General features: G+C 42.4%; 2 protein-coding genes across 7 annotated transcripts in view; both read right to left on the bottom strand.

The window, feature by feature from the left end:
* evla (Enah/Vasp-like a) overlaps nt 1–3525 on the bottom strand; it is a 39709-nt gene extending 36184 nt beyond the window's left edge. The window contains exon 1 of the mRNA XM_069661266.1: nt 3133–3525. Within this exon, the coding sequence (XP_069517367.1) occupies nt 3133–3137 (5 nt within the window). The 5' untranslated portion in view covers nt 3138–3525. The remainder of the gene's footprint in view (nt 1–3132) is intronic.
* Nucleotides 3526–3886: 361 nt separating this feature from the next.
* Nucleotides 3887–15417, bottom strand: part of eml1 (EMAP like 1) — a 55864-nt gene continuing 44333 nt past the window's right edge. For 5 of the 6 annotated variants that reach the window (XM_069661353.1, XM_069661350.1, XM_069661352.1 and 2 more), the window contains 17 exons: nt 13218–13347; nt 11594–11743; nt 10882–10951; nt 10612–10722; nt 10430–10525; nt 10206–10340; nt 9970–10069; nt 9659–9810; nt 9082–9207; nt 8644–8775; nt 8116–8183; nt 7867–7955; nt 7571–7668; nt 7129–7216; nt 5926–6021; nt 5703–5833; nt 3887–5610 (listed from right to left, as the gene is read on the bottom strand). In XM_069661353.1, the coding sequence (XP_069517454.1) occupies nt 5485–5610; nt 5703–5833; nt 5926–6021; nt 7129–7216; nt 7571–7668; nt 7867–7955; nt 8116–8183; nt 8644–8775; nt 9082–9207; nt 9659–9810; nt 9970–10069; nt 10206–10340; nt 10430–10525; nt 10612–10722; nt 10882–10951; nt 11594–11743; nt 13218–13347 (1898 nt within the window). In that variant the 3' untranslated portion in view covers nt 3887–5484. The remainder of the gene's footprint in view (nt 5611–5702; nt 5834–5925; nt 6022–7128; nt 7217–7570; nt 7669–7866; nt 7956–8115; nt 8184–8643; nt 8776–9081; nt 9208–9658; nt 9811–9969; nt 10070–10205; nt 10341–10429; nt 10526–10611; nt 10723–10881; nt 10952–11593; nt 11744–13217; nt 13348–15417) is intronic. The other variant, XM_069661351.1, reaches the window with a different exon arrangement.

The following is a 15417-nucleotide window of genomic DNA, read 5'->3' as shown; positions in this document are numbered from 1 at the left end:
GACTGTTAATCTGTTTGTCTTTGGAGATCTTGCTTTAAATGATGCTAAGAGTTTACAGCCACAAACACAATGAAAATACTTACATGCTAATGCTAAGAAGAGAAAATGTTTACACTCTATGTCTACTGTCTTAGTGGAGCGTTTAAGCATGCTAACATTTGCTACCTAGCATTTAACATAAAGTACAGCTGAGAAGTGCATTGTGGATAGCTTTGCGGGTATTTGGTTGTAAACTAGCCTGGGAACCTGACTCACCTGCAAGCTCATGTTCTATTTGCTCTGGCATGATGTGTCGGATACCTTATGGAGGTCCTGTTTACATTTGATATTATCATGTGTCCTGAGTGATCGGATCACAAGTAAGTAGAGGTGTAAACACACTCAGGACACAGATTCAACCTGAATCAGAATCAGATTTAAGGCCAATATGAACTGTTTGTCTAATACGGGGGCAGCTTTATCAGTTGACGCATTTTTGTCAATAACCCCCATAAAATGGACAGTAGTTCAGTTAGTAGAGCAGGCACCCCATATACAGCGGCTACAGTCCTCGTCGCACTGATCGCAGGTTCAACTCCCAGTCTGCAGATCATTTGGTGCATGTCATCCCCCGCTCTCCACTCCCAAAATGTCCTGTCTCTCTTCAGCTGACATATTTAATAAAGGCAAAAAAAGCCACAAAATAATAATAATGTCGCACTAACCGCTATGTCACATTTCATTGCTCTGATTAGATATAGTGTCCAAAGGCCTTTCCTTCTAGGCTAGTTGATAACGCCCATTAAAAATCAATACAGAGTCAGACTAACCTGCATTTGCCAATTCATCCATCTGGTAATGCAAGGATAGTCCCATTTGACCTGATGGTGGTGCTAGCTAAAAAGCCAGAGGATCACCAAAGGTATTACAGGCAATCCTCAGAGGTACATGACCGATTGTGCTTAACTTTTGATATAAAAAAAGTGAAACATTTCACATCAAGGGATCACCAAAATCAGTAGGATTCATCCTCTGGGGACCATGAACGTCTGTACAAACTTTAACAGCAATCCATCCAATAGTTGTTGAATCAGTCTAGTGGTTGACCTAAAGGCTGACTTAGCCAAGCTGCTAGCATGAAAAATAAGAGACATTGTTTACCTGAGAAATGCTGCTAAATGATGCTATAATATGACAGAAGTGTAAATAGTGAAGTACCAAAGCTAGCATCAGATATCTGATGCGATTGGTAATCTTGTCATTGTCCTTTCCCCTGCTTCTCACTAGTCTCCCTGAAAGGCTGTCCATCATCCCTGCCAATGAACAGCAGGAGAATATGAGTGTTGTAGCTGTATGTTGTGACGCTGTCTCACGTGTGGCTGCCCTCAGATCAGTAGCTGCCCGCAGTAAGAAGCATAACTCAGCGTTTTACCTTCCGCTGGCTGCACTCGCTCATTCTACCTTACCTACGATGAGTCACCACAACAGGCGCTTCAGCATCATCCTGCGTTAATAGTAGAGAAAGGACGCCTCGCTTTCTGCCCGCTTACACTTTTTTTTCTCTCTCTCACACACACGAACACACATGACAGGAGGCGGTCTGACAAGGAGACAAGAGAGAGAGCATCTCATAATGAAACCACAACTGTTACCGGACAAAAATAGCACACTCACACTCTTCATGCACATACATAAAAACATGTGCACCCTTACATAAAAGCAGCAAAAGAGGCAGTGATGCTGAACAAATGATGTCATTGAATTTAATCTTCTTTTTCTTCACTCTCCTAAAGAATCTTCAGGTCACCTTGTTGTCACTTTGTGGAGATTTAAGACTTCCCTTTTGGGCCTGAGTCAAATAACAGATCTGCGAACATGCACGAGGGAAACAAGGAGCACAGCTTAAAGGAAAAGAGGAAACAGAGTGTTCACTGAGCCGGACAAGAAGATATGAATCTTACATGTTTACTGTCTGGGAGCAGGAGAGTTCAGCTGCTGGCTTTGGGTTTGCGTGAGGTTACAGGAAAGGGCTGAATTATTCGGATCAGGAGACGTAGTGTAGTGAACAAGATATCCAGATGTGAGAGCACCTAGATCTACTTTTTTCTCCCTCTCTTTCTGTCTCCTTTTCCTCTCTGAAGGGAGTAACATCACAACTACACACCCAGACAGTCTCACTCACACACATGCAGACAAACACCGGTAGCTACAGTAAAAGCAGAGAGAGTGCACTGCATCCGAGGAGAGCTGTCAGGGTGAATCTGAAGCCATAAAGCAGAATGGTGCAGGCTGCAGCTACGGGGACACGGAGGAGTCAAACTAAAGGCAGCAGCAGGAGGGGGAATATATAAAAGGAGTGTTTCATAAATAGATCAGAATACAGACACTGGGCTGCTGGAGAAGATTTGGGCCTCAGCGCGTTTTGCATACCAGGATAATCGGGAAAAGGCTCAAAATACCTTCTGCAACCACAGATATAGAATGAGGATTTAAACATGAGACACATTTTCCATATGTGCATGAGTGGATCCGTCATGGAGTGGGCTTATTTAGGTGTGTGTGTGTGTGTGTGTGTGTGTGAGGAGAGGGGGGTGGGGGTCTGATAACCTGCCTGGCAACCACCAGAATAAACACCCTCCTCCTCCCCCGTTAAATGGGCCCTCACTCATCCTATATTACCCCCCTGCAGCCACCCACACTGACCGGTGCATCAACGTAACCTGTTTTATTTCACCAGGTGCACCGTTTGGCCTATGGGGTGAAATGCATGATGCTGTCGTTTCCATGACAACATTAGCCTGGCTTAGTCCTGCACTGAACACACTGGGCGGGTCCGGCGGCGACAAAAGAGGGCTAATAAAGGGGAAAACAGCACGACTGATGTACATTATTAGCATTGTGTGCCAGGACTGTAAAGCTAATGGTAAAGGGCGCTAATATAAGGCTGAGGCCCGGTGGGTGGGCCGCTATATGTTCATAATGCCGCCCATATATGAAGGAAAATGAGTCTACAATGCTTCACTACATTATTAGCCGTTTATATTCTCAAAATATGATATAAATGCAGATGTATGCTGGAGGCAGAGGGCTGAGTGTCGCTGCGCATCTGTCATGACGCGTCAAACAGAGCGCGTGCTGCTGGCCGCCGCTTACCTCATTTTCTCGTCCTTAATTCACGCGGAGATGATGGCACCGATGAGTTTGATGAAAGGGACCGACCGTCCGCTTATATTTCAGTGTATACAGTCCGGGAGGCTCGAATACGCTTCCTCCCTGTGTCCCTTGTCCGCCTCCGTACAGATATAACAGGCTGAAGATGAGTCGTGTTGCAGAAACGCTAAGCGACAACACGAGCGTTGTCTCCCATCCGCTTTGTGCTCCGTTGTCTCTGCTCTCCTCGCGCGGCGCTGCGTATCCTTAAGTCCATGTTCAGCCGGGGCTCGTGCTCGGTAGAAAACGGTGAAAGGTGGTGTTTAGCCGCCGCCTCCTTCATGCCATATTTTCTTCCCATTCGGAGTGTTGTGGTGAGGAGGAGAGATTTGGGGGTAAAATGCTAATACTGTGTGGTGGAGGAAGAGGAGGGGGGCAGACCGGCTCGATGCTGCCCACCTGCGGCGAAGACACTCACGTGCAGCTCACTGACGCCCCCTTACCTCAGATTACCAGTACACCCGTAGGCCTGCAAGTATTCTTATTCAATGATATGGTGGTCTGAAGGAGCTTTAATTTGGGTGTCCTGCATTAATATGTCCATAAACGTAATAATTTTGCTTCTATATGGAGAGATTTGTAGAAAATACAAACCTTGCAAGTCTGTAAACGTGCATAATATTTACACATATCACCTTGATCATACTTCCTGTAAAATAACGTACACAGAACCGAAAAATAAAGTGTTAAACATAAGACACAGCCTCATTGGATTTAATGTTGCATTTACTTTCAGACACGTTAAATGTTAAATGGTATTGCGTAGTCCCAGGTGTTTAATGGTGAGATAAATCATGTTACATTCACTCTGCAGAGTGATGACTTCAAATCACTGCTGTTAGAAGATTTCAATGATTTTCCTGGTAAAACAACTCCAACAATCATCCAACCATCAAAACAACACCATGTTCCTCATGTCAGTGGCAGTTCTGGTTAAAACCCAATCAAAGAAATATGGCAGATTCATGCATGTGTGTATCATTGATTTGCTGTTAACCGTACGATGATGAGTGTGACGTGTATTGGGCTGCAGTAGTGCATTAAAGTATAAAAAAACGTTCAGTTCAATTAAATATCTTGCCGGTGTCTGATGGTGCTCATCAGACGTAAACAGTTACAGTGTAATGGTCTCAGCCTCCTCCCTTCCTAAATTGATCTGCGTGCAGTAAAATGCAGAAAGATACAGATCTGAAAAGGCTTCACATCATTTAAAAAAAAAACATACATGCTTCATTTGACTTCCCTTGCAAATCAAGGCAAATTAAAGATACAAGAACTCATTCCAAAACTCACCCAAATTTTGCTCATATCAGTTTCAAGCTTCTCAGTTTATTTACAAATATGTGTCTTAACAAGGAGTTATTTCAGGGGAAGTGAAAGGAACTGAAATTGGCAGTGGAGGATTTGACTCGTGCTCAATAAATAATAGAAAAGGTGTCTTTTTTAAGACGTGGAAGCACAAAAATGTAGAAAACGTTATGATAATATTGTGGAAAATGGTTAAAATCCTAACTCTGAATTCCAGATAATGTACTTTTTCATTTCCTGATTTCAAATGGTGGCTAACATCATTTGGGCTGTATGTAATCATCATTATCACCTCATCTTTATGGGTTGTTTTCTCACATAATTAGTCATTTTATTAGTCATATTTTTAATGCTTTGGCTCAATCTGATATTAACCGTCATTGATGCGTCTCTGCATGTGTAAGTGAGATATGTTCAGGGCTCGTTCTGATATGTCAATGTTAACCTGCTTCACTAGTGCTTTCCTGAGTTGTTAAATACAAAATAAAAAAGAAAGCTAAACAGTTTTTTCTGTACATAGTTTTTGTTCCACTGCTCTCGAAGGATATTCAGCCTGAAAGCAAACATCTTTAGTCTGTTATCTGTGGCAGGAGTGTGCACGATACAAGCCGAACTGTACAGATGCAGTGAGATCCTTTGGTTCTGTTTATGTGGATTTGATCTGTTTGATTTGTTTTGTCTTAATCATTGGTGTGAATGCTAGATTATGTGTTTTTCTTTACATGTAGTGTGGATAAAGAAAAGGAGAAATATTCAGGATTTCTGTATTTCAAGCAACCGCACAGTACACCTCCATCAGTTCATCAGGAAGCAAACCTCAGGATCCTTTTCACTTCAGGCAGATCCACCGTTTTGTGTTTAGCGTCTGAGTTAGTTTACGTTTGGTTCGGTTCAGTTTAGTGCAGTTCAGTTTAGTTCATTTTGCCTCTGCTGGCTCTCAGGCCCCAGCAGAAGTAAGAAAGACAGTTTGTGTTAGTGTCCGCTCCCTCAGACTATCCTCCACTGCATCACGCTCATGTCCTTCCCTCCAGTCGACACCAGGTAGCTGTCGCCGAACAGGAAGGTCACGTTGGTCACGTGGCTGCTGTGGCCTCCGTAAATGTGGCTGGGAGCCTGAAACAAAACAGAAATCGCAAACTTTAACTTCCTTTCAATACACTAAGAATTAAAGTTGAATATTTTATATGTATTTTTCAGCATCTTACCCTGAACTGTGAACACGGGTGTGAGAACAGATGGACCTTCCCAAAGTCGTCTCCGGTAACCAGCAGGCTCTTATCGTTGGACCTGCAGGCTGCGTTGATGTCGGTGCCATCTGAGCCGTCGGGCCACAAGCCTGGGGAGCAGAGAGGGAGGTGGAAACATATATTATAAGAATATATAACAAAAACAACCAGCTGGAGAAGGAGAGCTAAATGACACACTTACCAAAGACATGAAAGCTTAGAGTGCAGGTGAAGGTGGCCCACTCGATATCTCTGGTGGTCTCCACACTGACCACCTGTTTACACACGGATGGGATCCCTGAGAGAACACACACAAAAAATGATTATTGCCATATTTGTGTTGTATCCACATGGTTGAATAGTACTGTGAGTCACTTTGGATAAACAGCATCAGCTAAATTAATTTGATGTTGAAGTACTAATCTCAAAGTTCTCAGTTTTGTCCTATTTGGTGGCACATTATGGTGATAAAAGGCATTTGTGGGCGAAAACATTTTACACCCAATTTAACCAGATGTCCGCGATTGGCTCCGGTTGTCGCTTTCCTTTTTAGACTGTTTGCCTTCATCTGAGCGTCGAATTAGTTTCTTTTTCTTTGGATTTTCACTTATTGTTGAAGTTGTATCTGTAGTCATCGATGTTTTCTTTGTTTGTTCAGCCATAGTAGATTACTGTTTACTCACAACACTTGCGGAGAACGGAAAAGCAGCCGCTTAGCTCCGCCTACCCTCTCTGGCAGACCAACCACTGCTGGGTGATGGAAAACGCGTCGCTAACTGAGCGCTGCTTGTGATTTTTTCCGCGAGTGTTGCCACAGACACCCAGTCCTTAATAATATTACATCTTGCAAATCCAAAGGCTTCATCAGTGGGCTCAATCATAGGATCATAGGCTCAATCACCATTGTGTTACCTCATTCGGCGACAGATAGTGACCTGAAGTAACTGTTGGTTAACAATCTATTAACCGGTCCAGTAAACCTTATCTTTTTGCTTTTAACTGTCAATGAGATTTTCTGTATTTTTGTTCTTTTTCTTTTCTGAAGTGGGCGGAGATTAGCTGGGAAACGGTGATGTCACTTCACCACTTTATCAAAATGTAATGACAGTATGTGGGTCTTTGGAAACGCTGCCTGTCCTGTGAGTCAGACCTCATCAAACCCCACACATAAACAATAAACTCTTAAAAGATTATAACGAGGATTGTTTTTTATGTAGTCATGTTTAATAAATGTCTTTTGACACCAAGTTTCAGGGTCTGACATCAACTCAAGCATTAACATATAGTTACCTGATCATTGACGATTGATTGTTTAGTTTTGCATCACTTGAGCTTCATTTTTGTACCCATATTTTAAAGAACAGACACAAACCATTAAAGAGAGGATGACAGTGGTTACACTTACAATACAGTATCTCGTAGTCCCCTGAATTTGACACCAGGTACTGGGAGTCCACTGACCAGTCCAGATGGGTGATGAAGCTGGAGTGACCCTAAGATACGATACAAAATGAGTACGTTAGATGTGTTTATCTTTACACACACACTTTGCAGCGTTCCTGCTGTCGAGGCGAAATCAAATTTCAAGCATCAAAAATAACCTAATATAATTTTGATTAGCTACAGCAAGCCTCAGTCATTATGTTTACATTGACAGCCCTGTATGACACAGCTCCTTGTCAGTTATCATTTTACAGCTTCTCTATCAACACAGTGAGGACAGAATGTACGGAGCAGAGGCCCAAATAAAGAGCTGAGGAGGGAACTAAATATAAAGATGATGCAGGGAGGAACTAAAAATACAAGGAGCGGCGGATGAGGGGGGGATTATAAATACAGGTGCTCACCGAGCACTTCCCCACTCGGCTGTACTTCCTCCCGTTTTCTGCCACAGCGTAGATATAGATGTAGTTGTCGTGGGAGCCGATGGCGAGGAAGTTTCCGTCTGAATGAAAAAAAGAAGACAGGAAGATAAACTGTGGATGTTTGCAGATCGAGTAGACATGGTGGTTTGACTTTAGCGTTCGATAACATGCCCAAAATATGTCTTATCCTTAATATTTATCTTTGAAGCTTAATTCATGCTGCTCTTTAAATTTCTAAATGACAAAAAGGAAAACAGACAGTGAAAGCAACACTCCACCTGGGCCGAAGCTCATCACAGATAGCTGTTCGTTCCCGTCTGTGTGCACTGTGACCAGATCCTTAGAGTCAGTGTCCAGCACCAGCCACCTGCACCATCAATGACAAACTGATCAATAATCTGCTGTTACACTAATTAAATAAAAACTCAATCAGCTCGAGAGGTTGTGACAATTACTTTTTTCTTATAACTAAATATCCAATTCCTTTAATAAGAAAGTAAATATCCACCAAGTGTGGGATGCCCTACCTGCCAGTTTGGGTTCCTATAGCAACCACAGCTCCAGACGGGTGGAAGCCTGCTGATTGGGCAGAATCCTGACAGAAACAGGAAGAGGAGAATATTTAAAGTCCCGCTACACTCAAATATTGGCTTTGCTATTCATTCATTTGAATGCTGGAGCAGAGTTTGACACAAAAAGGCAAAACGTTTTTTACATTTATCTGCAGACGGAGGAACTTTCTCTGTGCTCAACTTTAATTTCCATTTAAAAGTGTGATTAAATGTGTAACTTTAAGACTTCAAGAGGTAATTTAACTTTTTCTTTGAAGCATTTTATCACACATAAATAATCAACAATGAAATCAAAAAGGCTATAATTAACCAAACAATATAAAACTGAAAAAATGTATACGTATATATTGTACATTTTAAAGTTGTTCCAATGTTAATTTGTACATGTTAGCTGTTAAATGTGAAGCTTCTTCTGTTTCTCAGTCATCTTTGTCTTTGTAGTTCCCATGACTGACCCCAGAGGGCGACGTTGGCTGAACTAACCTCCATGCTCTTGGTCCAGATGAGCTGATGGGAGCTGGAGTCCCACAGGCAGACCTGCCTGTCGTATCCACAGGTGAGGAACTGAGGCTTCCAGGGGTGGACAGCCAGACCCCACAGCTCGTCAGTGTGACCCTGCAGAGGAGAGGAGAGCGTGTTTCTTATTCTGTTATGATGACCACCTTTAGTTTGTCAAGTACATTAACGTCACAGTAGTGCTGCAACACACTGATCAGACAGACAGGAAATTAATCAGCAACTAATCTGATACTATTGGATTCATTGTATTTAGCACATTTTCTTTGGTTCCAGCTGCTTAACTTAAGGATCTCTTTTATTTATTAGTAAACTGATACTGAACAATACAACTGGCAAATTAACCAATAATAAAAAATATTAATTAGTTGCAGCCTTTTTGCACAAGTCTGTTTATGCATGTACCTGTGTGATAGGCATGAACTCTCCGTCCAAACTGCCCTGCAGGACAAAGTGCTTGGTGGTCCCGATGAGCACCGTCTCCCCTCTGCCCTCTGCTATGGTCCGGATTGGACCAAACAACTCCGGCACCTGAGGAGGAAAACAACAATCATGTTAAATCCATCACTAGCTGGACTAAACATCAACTCGTGTTTTACTGCATTATGTGGTCTCCTTAGAGCAAATAAGACATGAACGATCCATAATTCTTATCACTATAAATATCCCATCTCATCCTCTGTAATATTTATGATGCTGTGCAGGAATCAGAATGCAAAGTCCACCGCCTCGGGCAGGAGAGCAATTTCAGGCTAATAAAAGTAACTAAAAGCGACTTCAAAAGAAGGAGCTGGATATGCAGCTTATCGTTTTTATAACCGAATGTGGAAATTGCAGATCATTTATCAGGATGCGGTACCAGGCGTTCTTGTGGTTCAATCGTTTAATCAAGTATGACTCAATGATGACTGATTTATAAACTCTACTTTTCAAGCCTCAGACTATTTGACTTTTTCGTGACTCCTGTTGAACTTCTCCTCACCTCCACCGTCTGTATCTGCTGGTAGCCGCCGTCCCATGACACCAGCCTGCGGTCTTTCCCTCCAGACACCAGCGTGCCGTTCCTCAGCATGCACAGAGTGAAGATGCTGCCCTCGTGAGCTCCTTGGATGACGTGGCTGATGCGATTAGTGCCTGCGTGACAGAGACGGGATGAGAAGGTTCAGTTGGAGAGAGTCGGACATAAAGGTCATCTGCTGGAGGAGGGCAGATTAACAGACGAGCAGACAGACAGACTGGTTGATAAACAGATAAATCAGAGACAAAAAAAAAGAGAGATAGCGCTGAATGTACCTTTTCCCCACACCAGGATGTTCCCGCTTGAGTCTCCTGTGATGGCGTCTCCATTTTCCGCGAAGGTCACACACAACACAAACTTGGGCTTCTCCTGCTTCTGCAAGAAACACAAGAACACACACACATAGTGTTTTATTCCTGCAAAACTACCATTGATTATCTACATGCACTCATGCTTCTGTATCAAATTTTAGAGATTTATGGCACATGTGGGAAACAGTCTGGTGTCTTACCTCAAACAGGCCTTGCTTCTTGACCAGCGTGCCTTTCTCCAGGCTCCAGAAGTAGAGATGTGACTTCCCACAGGTCACTATGACATTGCTGTCTGTCGGGTGAAAGTCTGCAGCAAACACCGACTCATTGGAGCACTGAACCCAAACACAACAAACAAGAAACACAGAGCTGTTAAAACTACATCTACCCACAGGGTTAGGTCTTTTTTTGTACACATGCATACCTTGACCTCAGCCAGTCTGTCCTCTCTCTGCCAGTCCCACACGGAGAGGACGTGGTCGTTGGAGTCGTCCACGACACACAGTGTGTTCCCTCCATTCTAAAGTATAAGAAAAGACATATCAGAATACAGGCAAAAACAGGTCAGAAATGGCCTCCTAAGATGTGTCAGGGGTGTTTTCTTACCGACTTGGAGAAAGCCAGACAGACCAAGGCTCGGTCGAAGAAGCCTGAGCCCAGAACATGGAGCGTGTTCAGGCTGACGGAGTCCCAAACGCGGACGTGAGGAGCCAGCTGCTGCCAGGAAGAGACCACAAAGATGGAGAACAGGAAGTATATTATTAGTATGATGCAATGTAAGATTCAGTGTTTTTATTGAGCAGAACAGTATGCAAACATCCAAAATCCAGGAATAGATCCGCTAAAGTTATCATTTCAATAAGAGACCTGGCTTACTTTCCCATCTGAAGAAGTGCCCGCCACCTGCCCCGTTGCTATAGTGATTTTGTCAGGGTGGACGGCCAGGCTGGTGGAGAGAAAGATGTGGAAACAGACATGAAACCAGTTAAAGGCTTTTCAACATCAAACGGAGCGCGTGAATAAAGATGAGCAGCGTGCCCAGAGAACATGAAAGGCCGCATTTGGTGAATATGATATTCAATGTAGCTACCACACGTCTGCAAATCTGTCGGTGCTAATGTGAAGAAATGAAACAGTTTAGGATAAACTTGTATTTTATTTGGGTATGGGGATGTAGCGACGTTCATGGGCTGTTTAAAGCTTTAACATGTGTCTTCAAAGGAGGAAGAATGTGTGTGTAGCCGATGCTTTAATCTGGTATCTAAAGAGCTCATTACCGACTTGAACTTTTATCAACCTCAGAGTGTAATATAATAATCATGGCATGTCTTTTAAAGTTTAAACTCACTGCACTCCATACACTTAAACAGGAATACTTTGATACTACAGAACTACACTTAGCTGTTAGCCTCCCTCACTGTGTGCAGCTATTCTGCAGAAGTTGATAAGAACAACTAAACAGCTTATTAGGATGGTAGAAATGGAGTTAATAGAAACTGTAACAGGGTAAAGGGATAAATGTAATGATGGAAGCAATGACTGTATGTGAAAGCCGTCCCTCAGGTAAACCTGTGCGAGTGTCTCTCACCATTTGATGTCGTCAGTGTGTCCAGTGTAGTGTCTCTGGAGCTGCTCGTCCACGTTGAACAGGACGACCACTGAGGCGATGAAATACACCGTTTCTCCAGTCGGCAATAAGTAAAGGTTGGAGCGACAGTCTCGACCACGGTAACCATAACTGGACATTGAAAAAGGTCAAGGAATAAAACCAAAAGAAATGACTTTTTCAAGGTAGAATTTATCAGAAAACTGAAAATATTTGGGTTTTTGACAAGAACCTTGAGGACGGGCAGTTTTGTCATGTTTTCCAATGTTACATAGATCAAGGTATGAAAGAACCATGAGATAGATTAATAATGAAAATCATTGTTAGTTGCAAGGATTAAAAAGTTAAAGAGAGGCTGTTTCACATTTTCGGACATATATATAATGTAACAATGTTGGATGTCCAGACTAAACGTGAGTGAAGTTTCAAATCTGTAGGTAAAAGTATGTTGGAGTAATCTCCAGGCTTCTCAGTCTGCAGGCTGCTGTGAACGCCAGGTTTCACACAGTTTTTTCTAGCCTCAGCAGATTTCATAGAGCTGGCCAATCAGAAGAAAGTGGGCTTGTAGGGGCGGGGTTTCTTAAAGGGACAGAGCTGACTGAGTCGTTACAGGCAGAGGCCTGCACAGAGCACCAATGTCAGAAAAATGCAATCGACCCAGGTAGACCCAGTAGACCCGGGTGATTAACGCCTCGGCTCTGATCGAAAATGATGGGAACACAAAACCGACACGCTGATCTCCGCCCCCCTTTCCGGCGCGATGCTATGACTTGCATTGAAGTTCCGGCCGTTGTCGCGTACATACAGAAGAACAACACCGATTTTGTTCTTACGTGCAAGACGCAGCAACACTGACGAGACAGCGAGGTGAGGGATCTTATTCTGATCCGATGGGAAGAAGAAATAAGGCGACAACATGACCCTGATTACGACGCGTTTGTGACATCAGACAGTGACGCAGCAGAAAAGAGACCGAAAGGAGTATACTCCACTGGCTATGGGAAAAGACAAAATCGGCATGTATTAGCAGGTCTTCCCAGGCCTGAAAAACCTGCGTCAACGCGTTAATTACTTAAAAGCAATATGAATACATTCATATCCATTCAAACTATTTTCACATCTATTTTATTCCTATGATCTATCTGGAATATGGCTCATTCTTGATATCATTTTTCCCTTAAAGCTTTTTTTTTTACCTCCTCTCGCACTCTGAATAATACACTTTATTCATTTTTTCATAACCAAATGAAAAGCAAGAGAGAAACCACAAAATGAAACGAAGTAAAAAATAACACAGCACAAGAGGAGCTTCTGACTGGTTGCGTCTCCGGCTGCCAGCTGTGTGCAGGTTATTACTGACTGCGGGCTGCACAGCGACGAGCCCGTCTCCACACGATAAGAATGAACATCTGAGCAGATCGACTCTGACAAGCAGCGAAAGGAGAGGTGACACATTTCTCAGCTTCCTCTCTTAACTTCATCACAGGCTGATCTGGATTTAACCTCCCCAGAAGATTGCTTTTCAAAACTTTTTACATCAAAAGTGCAGAGAAATAAATAAATAAAAAGACTACAGGTATAGCGTGACGTCTCTGTGAAAGGATACACCCAGTCCAGTTTGAGCTTGTTGCTAGGCAGCTCGGCTCGGGCCTCCAGGCAGTAGCTGTCCACCTGCTCTTTGGGCATGTACATGGTGATGGGACGACCCTTCAAGTACATTTTCACATAACCTTCCTCTGGAAAAAGCAACAGAGAAGAGAAGTGAGATAATATACAAGCAGGAAAAACAGATGTGAATGCTGGGATTACGCCAGTGTTTTGAGTACCACACTTTTTAAATGTATGAAAATATGCAAAAAGCACAGACAAGACATTCACGCATGTTACAATGTGTTATTGTGATGCAAATGACAATGGGGACAATGTTGAATGTGTATTAGAAGAGGACAATAGATGGACGTGATGTGATTTTTGGTATGAAAAAGACTCAATTAAGGACAACACATGACAGAATTTGCAAACACAAAAAGATTAGCTTTTTAACTGACTTTATTAGTCATTTCAAAAAACATAATCATGACAACAAAGAGCGCAAAATGAACTGCAAACACTTTCAAATCTCATAAATATTCAGCTCACAGCAGAGGTTAACCAACATTAAATGCAGACAAAAGCAGAGGTGGCAAATGGTATGGAAAAAAAAATGTTTTGAGCTTAGAAAAGGGAATAATGAGAAATCCATTACAGTTTAAAACATACTACAATGAAAAAGAAGTCGTGCAGAAAACTTCATTGAAACCAAAACAAACAAAATCAGCTATTAGGGTCCACAAAAATAATTTAGCTAAGTAATATAATGGACTTCGTTATGTGAAAAATGTTACTAATTGATGCTAAAAAAAATCTCCTTTGGTATGGTCACATTTTCACATTTTCACTTGACGTCACGCTCAGGGTAGGAAGCTCAGATAATGGATAGAGAAAATCCCGAGGGACCTCAGACCATATTTCAGTGAAAAACCATATGCTTGATGACCCATTAGCAGCTGTTAGACAAGAGCTAATGCTAGCATTCAGCTAATACTACCGTTAGCTAAGAAGTTGCTGGATGCTTACGTGACACTTTGAAAGTGTTATAACATATGATGGGAAAGGCAAAACAAACTTCACTCTGTAAAGCCAACCTACTTGATAAGCCATTAGCTTACATCAGACAACAGCTAATTAGACAATACTGTTAGCTAGAAAGTGGATGAATGCTAACACTACAGTTTGAAAGTGTTATATGACACTATAGGAAAGGCAAAAACAAACTTTACTCTGTAAAGCCAACCTACTTGATAAGCCATAAGCTTCCATTCGACAAAAGCTAACTAGCTTATACTGCTGTTAGCTAGGAAGTTGCTGGATGCTAACGTGACAGTTTGAAAGTGTTACATGATATGATAGGAAAGGCAAAAACAGACTACTCAGTTAAACCAACATATTTGATAAGCTACTAGCTTCCCTTTGACAATAGCCATTTAGCTAATACTACTGTGAGCTAGGAAGTGGCTGAATGCTAAGGTTACAGTTTGAAAGTACAATATGATACTAGGAGAGGCACAAACAAACTTTACTCTGTAAAACCAACATACTTGATAAGCCATAAGCTTGATTCAGACAACAGCTAACCAGCTGATTCTGCTGCTAGCTAGAAAGTGGCTGAATGCTAACATTATAGTTCAAAATAGTTAGGAAAGGCAAAAACAGACTTTAGTTTGCAAAACCAACATTTTTGATAACCCTTTAGCTTCCTGTAGAAAACAGCTAATATTAGCTTTCAACCCCTTTGTTGCTAACATTATTGTTATCTAAGAATTTACACCTCTCCTATAGTATCTAACACTTTTGAGCTTCCCACCTTTAGCGCAATGTCAGAGGAAAATGGCCGCTGTGTAAATATGGGTATTAAACCATGAGATTGGTTCTTCATACTGACTGGCTCTGGCTTATTAAAGCTTGATAAGTAGAACAAACAGTCATATCTAAAGTTATTCTGTTTTTGTACACATGTTTAGCTAGTAACAAATCTGAAAGTACTGGCTGGGAGACTTTATGGGGCTGCGATAACTGGGAGGGGAGATATCGAGGGGAGAGTACGTTGACAAACTCCCAGACTTTCTCAGCTGGAGGCTAAAGCTCGGGGTCTTTCTGGCCGGTGGAGCCTTTAAAACACCACCCTTTCTGGCAGTGCTGGCCTTGCTGCTTTCTGAGCTTTGTTTGGGGTTGGTGTTGGCTGAACGGGATGTTACAGCCGTAGCCGC

The sequence above is a fragment of the Semicossyphus pulcher genome, unplaced genomic scaffold (genome assembly GCF_022749685.1).
Source record: "Semicossyphus pulcher isolate SPU_LCO1_2020_fin unplaced genomic scaffold, fSemPul1.0.p SCAF_14, whole genome shotgun sequence".
NCBI classification, from domain to species: Eukaryota; Metazoa; Chordata; class Actinopteri; order Labriformes; family Labridae; genus Semicossyphus; species Semicossyphus pulcher.
The sequence above is the reverse complement of the archived record's forward strand: the minus strand, read 5'-3'. Positions and strand labels throughout refer to the sequence as shown.